This window comes from Coregonus lavaretus (genome assembly GCF_964263955.1).
Source record: "Coregonus lavaretus genome assembly, contig: HAP1_SCAFFOLD_55, whole genome shotgun sequence".
NCBI classification, from domain to species: domain Eukaryota; kingdom Metazoa; phylum Chordata; class Actinopteri; order Salmoniformes; family Salmonidae; genus Coregonus; species Coregonus lavaretus.
The window spans coordinates 1,893,273-1,905,116 of NW_028161934.1; the positions used below are offsets into that span (position 1 = coordinate 1,893,273).

The 11,844-nt window shown below is 40.9% G+C and overlaps 1 protein-coding gene across 1 annotated transcript; it reads left to right on the plus strand.

Moving 5' to 3' along the window:
* Nucleotides 1-1,367: 1,367 nt before the first annotated feature.
* LOC311119881 (uncharacterized protein) lies at nt 1,368-11,577 on the plus strand (the record flags this gene model as incomplete). Its single annotated transcript, XM_084194532.1, has 6 exons — nt 1,368-1,376; nt 2,320-2,473; nt 4,098-4,937; nt 11,060-11,112; nt 11,202-11,263; nt 11,484-11,577. The coding sequence occupies 6 exons, from the start codon at nt 1,368-1,370 to the stop codon at nt 11,575-11,577; spliced, it is 1,212 nt and encodes a 403-aa protein (XP_084050658.1).
* Between the last annotated feature and the right edge of the window lie 267 nt (nt 11,578-11,844).

Consider the following 11,844-nt stretch of genomic DNA (forward strand, 5'->3'; position numbering starts at 1 on the left):
ACAGAAAATACAGCTCCAGACGCCGTGCCGTCCACCTTCCAACTTCCCCAACCCAGCGCAGTACTGCCGCGCATGTGTTCCAAGTGGATGTCAGGTAAAAGTAGACCATAGCAGACAACAGGATTCATAGTGAAAGGGGTGTTGTTGAACGTTTTCTTGACTTAACTCAACTTTTATAGATCACATAAAATGTTATCCAGGAACTTTCTGAAGTAAGATTAGGCTACATGGGATGTGAGACGTTTATTTGTCCTAACTTAATTCAGTTTTGATTATTTAATTAGATGTTTGACTGCTCAGGTATAGGGGCTCATCAGTTGCAGCCTTGAGAATTTAATTTTCTCTCTGCAACTCCCTAGTCATTATCTGAACACTACAACAAAGTAGTCTAACGCCATTTACACAGATGGACAGGATGTACTGGGACAACATTTGTAGTGCAGGAATGTGGCTGTATATACGGCGGAGCTGATGGCCATACTGTTGGCCTTGCAGTGGGTGGAGGAAGTCAAGCCAGACAGAGTAGTTATTTGCTCTGATTCTTGTGCATTGTTGACAAGTCTGCAGTCCTTTAGCTCACGTAGCAGGCAAAAGCTGCTTTATGAGGTACTACAAACCCATGGCAGGATTAGACAGATTGGTAGACAGATAAGATTTACTTGGGTTCCAGCCCATGTGGGGGTTGAGGGGAACGAGACAGTAGATGAACAGGCTGAACAAGCACTTAGTAGTGGGGATGTTGATGTTGTAGTTTCAATGAGCAAAGCAGAGGCAAAAAGCCTGATATGGACAGGGATGGTGCAGAGATATCAGGAGCAGTGGAATAGAGATACTAAGGGCAGGCATTTATTTCAAGTACAGAGGAAAGTCGGGGAGGGGAGGACGGCAGGAAGAGACAGAAGAGAGGAGGCTATTTTTACTAGATTAAGGGTGGGACACAGCTAGTTGAATAAGACTTTAAATATGATAGTAAAGCATCCAACAGGAAAGTGTGATTATTGCCAGGGAACAGAGACTGTAGAGCATGTATTACTACAGTGTGGGCAGTATCAGAGGGACAGAGAGAGGCTGAGATCTAGTATGAGGGAGAAGGGGATACAGGACATTAGTTTAACGAGTATATTGAGTAGAACTTTATTAAATATAGTCTCAAATATTTTGATATCTTTTTTAAGCAAAACGGAGCTGGCACGTAGAATATAGTTTTTTCCTGTCTTAGGCCCACACTCCAGTACAGTAGGTGGCGATAACGCACCATAACGTTGAATGCCAACCGCCGATAAACCCCACTGAAGAAGAAGAAAGTAGTCTAACTGTACTGTAGCCTACAACAATTCATGTCTTACAAAGAAACAATAGCTTCCACAATGGGTCGGGTAAGTCTGGTTGTAATAGTATAGACCTGCTGTGTTGTATAAAATGTCTAGGCCTAGTTTTCATCGTCATTGATCGTCCACATTCCTGTGTTAGGTTTAAACGGCTGGACAGAATAAAAATGGACGGTAAAACTTGTTGGGATTTTTTTTCCTTCAGCAAAGTAGCCTACTACTATATAATGTTTAGGAATCTGTGACTATTACCTAATTCTCTCTCCTTTCTCCCTAAGTGTTCACATTCCTTCACTGATTTAGAACATATTATCCATTATTTGACCAGATACCCAAGTGGCCGCTCTAACAAAGAAAATAAATGTCTTCAAAAATGGAAGGCAATCGGGAAGAGGCAAGATTAGGTGGGACCATTATAGCCAATGTGAGGGCATATATACTTACTACAGCCACAAAGTCAAATATCTATATCGTATTTTTATTTATTTAGGCTAAGGCGTAAGGTTAGAAGTGTGGTTTAGGTTAGAGTTAAAATCACTTTTTAATAAGATCAATTGTATAAATGGGCGTGATTTATGACTTTGTTTGTGGTAGGGACAACCAGACACTACCCAGCTAAAGTGCCGGGATGTCACGTGTCCTACTTTTACCAATACACTCCTAGCAATTTAATAGTTATGAAATTTATGTTCCATCAAATAAACCAGAAGCCAGATTTTGGGCCCAATTATCCCTCTCGCTTCGCCTCTTCCTCACTGTTTGAACGGAAATTACTGGTATAAGAATTATGGTGGAAACTAGAATTATGGTGGAAACTAGCCCATGCCTCCACCAATCCAATGGTCTTAGATTTGTGGGTTGTAGTGAACGATTGAACATTTCAGTATAAAGGAGATATTCGAGGGATGCACCCAAATCAGAGGTTTAGACTGAATTAATGAAATATTTGGTTTAATGTTAATCTATGTACAATACTTATTGCGGCCAACAGGACAAAGCTAGCCCGTCCCACTCCACCCTCCAGGAGTCCCCAGATCGACCGCCTCCTGGTACTTTACAGCAGGGTCTGGTCGACGGCAGGAAAAACCCAGGGCAGAGTGGAACTGAGAGAGGAGAAGAGGAACATGGAGATTTGATTTCATTAAGTAAGAAGCATGGTGTGTGGATCAGACTGCAGTCTGCTTCTGTAACAATTAATTGACTAATTATATGCTGATGAAAAGATCTTGTCATTCCACTCAAATTTGAGAAGTATAACTTGGTCCCAGAAACGTTTGATTTCACCAAATTGTAACGTTCTGTCATAAAGAGCAGGTGTTCAACTTCATAAAAAACATGTTTTCCCATTTCAAGAGGTTAAATAAAAAAGAAATAATATAGTAAGTGCCTATGTTGATCGTAACAGGGGACTACTGAAAACAACAAAACCCCTAGTTTACATTGGTCAAATAGTCCTTTAAATCAGCCTCAAATTCGCATATGACAGGGATAATGGAAGCTAGGTTTATGCAACAGGGAGTGGCAATTAAATGCAATTTTCACAAAAAAATATACTTGTTAAAATATTTCTACCATGTCAATTTATGGGTAAAAGGGTTCACTTGCTCAGTTTTCCACCACAAAACACCAGAGAATTGACAAAAGACTACAACCAGCTCACCTGCATTTACTCTATGATTTGACTATTAGATATTCAATGTTTCTTTTGCAAAAATTGAATAGTTTCACCATATTAAAACTAGAGTTCAGTTCATGTAACAGGGTTGAACTTAAAATGAGGGATAGATGTAAATTAATCACTAATCACATGAAATACATGATCTTCAGAAATGTCTGTCAAAGTAACCAAATAACTAGGGCTTTACATGCACACTAATAATTTCCTATTAAACTGATTATGGCAGTAGGCCAAGTATGGCATTAGTCATGTAAACACCTTACTCTGCTTATCTTAATTGGTGTGAGGTCATAACCGAAGTAAGCATATGCCTTTAAAAACACCTGGTTTTCTGAGCAATCTTTAGAATTATTAGGACATGTCAACACTTTAATCAGAGTTATAGCGGTGTATTTAATCTGTACATGTGCTAGCACAAGCGGCGCAAGCTAACTTCTTTTGATCGGGTGCAGTGAGTTCAGAAAAACTGAAAGTATGCAGCTTAGAAATAGTTTTCACATACAAACTTTATTTGTCCAAACTCAGAATTAAATATGCTTCCAAAAAATGACATGGCCTCTGTGGTAAAACGTTTATTTAGATTGGCATTTTTTTTTTGCATTAATCAAAGTCCCATCAGGTAGCCTGATTTCAGATGTGTCCATGTAAACAGGATTATTAGAGAAATTATTCAAAGCATGTCAGCGTTTAAATCAAACTCCTATACTAATTGACTATTCACAATAATCATATTATTCTGTGCATGTAACCGTACTCAATGATGTTAAAACTTGGAGAAATTATTGTATTAGGTGGGTTAAAATCTTTCTAGAAGTTACACAGGGTTGTCGGAGGGACTTGTCAAAATGCAGAATTTTGTCACTTTAGCAAGTCTTTATTCATATAAAAATCTGATTAATCTAATTGTCCATGTGTTCTGTTTTAATGGGCACTTTATTTAATATAACAGAGATTCAAAATGTTATATTGGTGCACAATTTCTACTGAACAAATATAAAAGGGACGTAAAAGGCATTCATTTCGTGGAACGACCCATCTATTTATGGGCCCATGTTTGCAAAATCTAACAATTCAATGTCTTTGATTCACAGGGGACAGCCCTAATCGTTGCTCTCTCAGTGGGAGGGGCTTATCATCTGGGGAGCCTCAACAACAACATGATGCTGACAAGACAGAGAAAAGTCTATCCGGATCAGAACACCTCAAGAAACACCAGCAGAGAGATGTAGGGAAGAAACTTCATCATTGCTGCTCTGACTGTGGGAAGGGTTTTGCTAAACAGAGGGAATTGATAATTCACCAGTGGATTCACACCGGAGAGAAACCGTATCACTGCTCTCAGTGTGGAAATAGTTTCACTGCATCTAAAACCTTAAAATGTCATCAGAAAATTCATACAGGGGAGAGGCCTTACCCCAGCTTTGATTGTGGGAAATGCTTCTATCAATCAGGAACCCTGACTAAACACAAACGGAAACACAAGGGAGAGAAGCCTTATAGCTGTGATCAGTGTGGAAAGAGCTTCAATCGATCAGGAACCCTGACTACACACCAACGCATTCACATAGGAGAGAAGCCGTATAGTTGTGATCAGTGTGGGAAGAGCTTTGCTATATCCGGAACCCTGACTAGACACCAGCGGATACACACAGGAGAGAAGCCGTATAGTTGTGATCAGTGTGGGAAGAGTTTTGCTCACAATTTCACCCTGACTACACACCAACGCATACACACAGGAGAGAAGCCTTATAGCTGTGATCAGTGTGGGAAGAGTTTTGCTCTAGATTCCACCCTGACTACACACCAACGCATACACACAGGAGAGAAGCCTTATAGCTGTGATCAGTGTGGAAAGAGCTTCAATCGATCAGGAACCCTGACTACACACCAACGCATTCACACAGGAGTGAAGCCTTATAGTTGTGTTCAGTGTGGGAAGAGCTTTGCTCTATCCGGAACCCTGACTCGACACCAGCGCATACACACAGGAGAGAAGCAATATAGTTGTGATCAGTGTGGAAAGCGCTTCAATCAATCAGGAAAACTGACTGAACACCATCACATTCACACAGGAGTGAAGCCTTATAGTTGTGATCAGTGTGGGAAGAGCTTTGCTCTATCCGGAACCCTGACTAGACACCAGCGCATACACACAGGAGAGAAGCCATATAGTTGTGATCAGTGTGGAAAGCGCTTTGCTCTATCCGGAAACCTGACTTTACACCAGCGCATACACACAGGAGAGAAGCCATATAGTTGTGATCAGTGTGGAAAGAGCTTTGCTCTATCCGGAAACCTGACTTCACACCAGCGCATACACACAGGAATGAAGCCTTATAGTTGTGATCAGTGTGGGAAGAGTTTTGCTCAAGATTCCAACCTGACTATACACCAGCTCATACACACAGGAGAGAAGCCTTATAGCTGTGATCAGTGTGGAAAGAGCTTCAATCAATCAGGAACCCTGACTAAACACCAACGGATACACACAGGAGAGAAGAATTATAGTTGTGATCAGTGTGGGAAGAGTTTTGCTCAAGATTCCACCCTGACTATTCACCAGCTCATACACACAGGAGAGAAGCCTTATAGCTGTGATCAGTGTGGGAAGAGCTTCTATCGATCAGGAACCCTGACTAAACACCAACGGATACACACAGGAGAGAAGCCTTATAGTTGTGATCCGTGTGGGAAGAGTTTTGCTCAAGATTCCACCCTGACTGCACACCAACGCATACACACAGGAGAGAAGCCTTATAGCTGTGATCAGTGTGGAAAGAGCTTCAATCAATCAGGAACCCTGACTAGACACCAACGCATACACACAGGAGAGAAGCCTTATGGCTGTGATCAGTGTGGAAAGAGCTTCAATCGATCAGGAACTCTGACTAAACACCAACGCATTCACACAGGAGTGAAGCCTTATAGTTGTGATCAGTGTGGGAAGAGTTTTGCTCAAGATTCCACCCTGACTGCACACCAACGCATACACACAGGAGAGAAGCCTTATAGCTGTGATCAGTGTGGGAAGAGTTTCAATCATTCATTATCCCTGACTAGACACCATCGCATACACACAGGAGAGAAGCCTTATAGCTGTGATCAGTGTGGGAAGAGCTTCAATCATTCAGGATCCCTGACTACACACCAACGCATACACACAGGAGAGAAGCCTTATAACTGTGATCAGTGTGGCAAGAGCTTCAATCATTCAGGAAACCTAATTACACACCAGCGAATACACACAGGAGAGAAGCCTTATAGCTGTGATTAGTGTGGGAAGAGCTATCATTCAGGAGCCCTGATTACACACCAGCGAATTCACACAGGAGAGAAGCCTTATAGCTGTGATCAGTGTGGAAAGAGCTTCAATCGATCAGGAACCCTGACTAAACACCAGCGCATAGACACAGGAGAGAAGACATAGAGCTGTGATCAGTGTGGGAAGAGCTTTGCTCAAGATTCCAATCTGACTTATCACCAGCGCATACACACAGGAGAGAAGCCTTATAGCTGTGATCAGTGTGGGAAGAGCTTTGCTCTATCCGGACACCTGACTACACACCAACGCATTCACACAGGAGAGAAGCCTTATAGCTGTGATCAGTGTGGGAAGAGCTTTGCTCTATCCGGACACCTGACTACACACCAGCGAATACACACAGGAGAGAAGCCTTATAGCTGTGATCAGTGTGGGAAGAGCTTTAATCAATCAGGAGCCCTGACTACACACCAACGCATACACACAGGAGAGAAGCCTTATAGCTGTGATTAGTGTGGGAAGAGCTATCATTCAGGAGCCCTGATTACACACCAGCGAATACACACAGGAGAGAAGCCTTATAGCTGTGATCAGTGTGGAAAGAGCTTCAATCGATCAGGAACCCTGACTAAACACCAACGCATTCACACAGGAGAGAAGCCTTATAGCTGTGATCAGTGTGGGAAGCAGTGGCGGCTCCTGAAAAAATTCTCAGGAGGGGCAATTTTTCTGATGATTTAGGTGACCTACACACATTTAAAAAAAGATATGTCCAGCAACAACATGAAGACAGGGGCAGCATATAAATCAATACCAGAAGCATTTATTGACTGATCTGGGGAGATGGATTCCAGTTTCTGTGACAGATTATAAATAATCTCTGATGCCTTTGTTATATTAGCTTTTGGTTGAATGTACTGTCGTAGTAAATATATAATGTTATAGCTTGGTCTGACTAAAATCTTGTGCATGACCCATTTTGTGTTGGGCGTTTGTTTTCAATCAATGCTGTTCCTGAGACTCTACTTGGTCTCAGTTCTCCAGTAAACTTGTGATTATCAACAGTACACAACGGTAACAAACAATTGGGGGAACTCACGGGGCAGATAGTAAGGTCGCAATGACACAGAAAGCAGTTCAATGTCGGGGTACAGAGTCGCTCTCTTACCAGGATCGCGGTCCGCTCTGACCAGGGTGAAGCCGGTTCCGCTGCCAGCAGCGTTTTCATTATTTAGTCCGTTCGTTGCGGGTATGTACACGATCAACAAGATCAGTCCAAAACCAACCACTGGAAATCCATGGTTGGCAGAATGTTTGTAAACTAAGTCTACAAATTAAAAACATAAAATAACACCACACTGCAGGTCGCAACAGAGACGCTGCTAGCCGCTATTGTCTTAGTTACGTTCATGGTTACGTCACGTATGACGAAAGCGCGTAAGTGCAAGCCCACAGACACCCATAGAGAATGTATTGAAAGCTTTGAAATTTGAAAAAAATAGATTTTACATGACAGGCTATGAGAGACTTCTGGGCGATTTTCAACCTGACTGAAATCGCCCCAAAAACGGGCGGGGCCATTTGAAGCACGACTTTAGCCTGATTTGACATTTAGTGGCTGGCAGATCAGACGTGAACACTGATAAATACTGTTGCCGTGATATAATTGATTAGAAAAAAAATCCCTTCCTTTTCCCGTTTGGCAGTGCGTCGCCCATATCGCCCTATTGAACAGGCCGTCCCTGGTGGGAAGATCTTTGCTCTATCCGGACACCTGACTACACACCACTGAATACACCCAGGAGAGAAGCCTTATAGCTGTGATCAGTGTGGAAAGAGCTTCAATCGATCAGGAACCCTGACTAAACACCAACGCATACACACAGGAGAGAAGCCATATATCTGTGATCATTGTGGGAAGAGCTTCATGGCGTCAGGAAATCTGACTACAAACCAACGCATACAAACAGGAGAGGAGCCTTATTGCTGTGATCAGTGTGGATAGATTTCACCCTGACTATACACCAGCTCACACACACTGGAGAGAAACCTTATTCCTGTCTATGTGGAAAGAGCTTTGCTCATTCAGGGTCACTGAAAAAACACCAGAAAGGTATGTATTCAATAGATCAATACATTAAATCCATTATCTGCTCAACAACGTCTACTTATCACATTAATTTGATGTTTTTAAATCTATAAAAATAACCCATTTTTTATAAGGACCATAGGCCTCTTGTGTAATTAGTTTGGTCCTGAAAGATGTTCACATATTTATTGTAAAACCCTTCACCAGGTTTTAGTGTAGCTGATGGGACATACGGAAGTACAGAAGCCATAGGACTATTAGTGTGGTCAAATTATGTTGTTGCGTTTATTTTAAATTGGGATATCTTTCAGCTTTCCTTATTGTATATTAAGTGTTCTCCAAAAACATGTTCACACATTTTTATTTTGAATCGTGTTGGTTGTTAGGAAGAGGTGTCATGGGGACAGGAAGCCATCTCTGCCCATCAGTACTTATAGGTCATGTCAACCACAGACCTCACACACTTCTGTTTTCTCACAGCCAGTAAGGTCTCCTACCAAACTTCTCTCTCTTCACTCTGGAAATACACTTGATAATATCTTATACCTTACTATTCTACTTTTTATTGGGGATTTGTTACGCGGAACGAATGCTTGCATGTAAATGTAATTGTAAAACATACATCTGCAATGTGGTTTCATGTTTTCTTGTTTTGCATTGCTGATTGCATATTCATTTTTTTTTTAATATGTATTTTTTAAATGTTTAGTTGTATTATGTAGAAGAGACCAGGATATGTTGTTGCCCTGTGTCCCAACACTCAATGTTATAGTCATGGTCCTGAGAATAAAACAGGTTTAAAACAATCAACAGAGAAACATGTGTCTTACAGTGCTACACATCTGTTATAATAAGTACTTTGTCCTGCTTAATTGAAGTATCAGGTGTAGTTTTTCACCAGTTATAAAGTGTGTTTGTTGTCTATCTTTATGTTTCTAAGGCTGAAGGGAAGGAGATGCAACAATAGCCTTGAGAACATCTGGACTAATATAGAACTCTGTTCCAAGTTGCTGTCAGGTAAAAGTAGACGATAGCAGACAAAAGGATTCTTAGTGAAAGGGGTGTTGTTGAACATTTTTGTTGACTTTACTCGACTTTTATAGATCAGGTAAAATCTTATCCAGGAACTTTCTGAAGTAAGATTAGCCTACATGAGATGTGAGACGTTACGTTATCATAACTTAATTGAGTTTTGATATTTAAATAGATGTTTGATTGCTCTGGTCTAGGGGTGTATCAGTTGCAGCCTTGAGACTGGAATTCTCTCCTGGGGGAATTCTCTCCCGGCAACCCCCTAATCCTTATCTGAACGCTGTGAAAACAAAGTAAACGTACTGTAGCCTACACATTTCTTGTCTTAGTAAGAAACAATAGCTTCCATGATGGACCCGGTAAGTCTGGATTCCTTTTAACAGTATGCTGTGCTGTATAAAATGTCTAGGCCTAGTTTTCATCATTTTTGTTCCTCCACATTCCTGTGTTTGGTTTAAATCGCTGGACCAAAAACATCTGACGGTAAAACTGGTTTGGATTTTATAATCAGGAATCTGTGATATTACTTAATTACCTCTCCTTCCTCCCAAATTGTGCACTTGTTCACATCCACTGATTTGAAAGTCAGATTATCCATCATATGACTAGATACTCAAGTGGCCACCCTAACAATGAAAATAGATCTTATTCTGTGGGGTTTATTGGCGGTTGGCATCCAACGTTATGGTGCATGAGGCCACCTACTGTACTGGAGTTTTGGCCAGCAACAGAGATCGAGGAACTAAATCCTATCAGCCTGCCCCGTTTCTCTTAAAAAATATTATTCATTTGCGACTGTATCTAACGATGTTCTACTCAGTATGCTTATTAAACTCAATTCCTCCTCACACGCTGGAGAGAAACCTTACTCCTGTCTTTGTGGAAAGAGGTTTGCTCATTCAGGGTCACTGAAAAAACACCAGAAAGCACAAACATGTCGTCTAAATGGCCAAATGTCATCATGGAAAATGTCATAGTGAAGCCTTTGTGTGTAGAGGAGGATGTTGATGTGGGTGGGGGTATTCAGGGCTGTACCTTAATTAATTAAATAACTCCTATTATCCATTAAATAATTGTAGAATGTAGAATAATATTTCAACAATACTAGGTGTGTATTCATGTGTTCAATTGATCAATAAAATGAATCCATTATCTGCTCAACAACATCTGCTTCTCACTTCATTTATATGTTTTTTTTATATATATGGACCAGAGGCCTCTTCTAGAATAAGTTTGCTCTAAAAATATCTAGACATATTTATTGTAAAACCCTTTACCAGGCTTTAGTGCAGCTGATGGGACATACAGAAGTACAGAAGAATGCAGCTTTTGGGATTGTAGTTGTGGTTCTCATCCTCTGTCTCTCTGGCTTCATGTGGTTCAGGTGAGCATCTTTCTAAGACTTATCTTTCACTTTATAATTTTGATTTGTTACTAACTTGATTGTTTTTCTATGAATCATTCATTTATTTATTTATTTTTAACATGAAGAAAGCCTCCAAATCTGACACGAGGGACACAGCAGGGAATGGACAGGTGAGTTCAGGTCAAAAAGTATTTGTTTTCTTTCAGATCTTTTTATCAGTACTCGATTAATCTTGCCTGGCACAATGGAAACAATGGAATAGTCCCAAGGTATGCTTCTATTGTCTGTCGTTTCTCCTCTCCAGGGAGACTCAGTCCAGTGTATGACAATGGCCCCACTGCAGCACAGACGAGCAGGGTGATGTTCACTATGCCAATGTCCACCTCTCTTGCTCCAATAACCAGGAAGTGCCTCTGTACTCCACTGTCCAACTGTCTCAACCCCAGAAAGAGGATGAGGATGTCCATTATGACATTGTGAAATTCAACCCCCCCAGTGCTGCCATCCGGTGACCAAGTCCAGCCATTACAACATCTCAAGATATTTTTTTATTAGATGGTACTTGTGCTTGACAGTTAGGAATGCATAAATTAGTTGTTATGCATAAATTAGTTGTTATGCAGACCAGCAGTTGTTTGTTTTAAACGTATTAACATCTACATGATTACTTAAAATGAGACCCCAGAAGTGAAGATTGATGATGACTGTTGTGTCTCCTTTCATAACAGACCTCCAGCACAAGAAGCTGAGGAGGACCCCTCTGTGCTCTATAGCACAGTCCACAAACCCAGAACCAAGAAGACTACAACCAGACCTGAATAGAAGATGATCTTGGTTGTGTCCCAAATGGTACCTTGTTCCCTCTAGTGCACTATGTAGGGAATAGGGTTCCATTATGGATGCACACTGAACACCACAAAACCTGAACACAAGATGACTCTAATTGGGATTCAATCAATGTTGCATTATTTTAAAGGTAATAACACTTAAGCCAAGCTCCGCAGGGAAATTGTCTTTAAAAGCTGCGTTGTCGGCAGCACAGAGGAAAAAAGTATTTTTATTTTTATTATTACTACTAATATAATATTT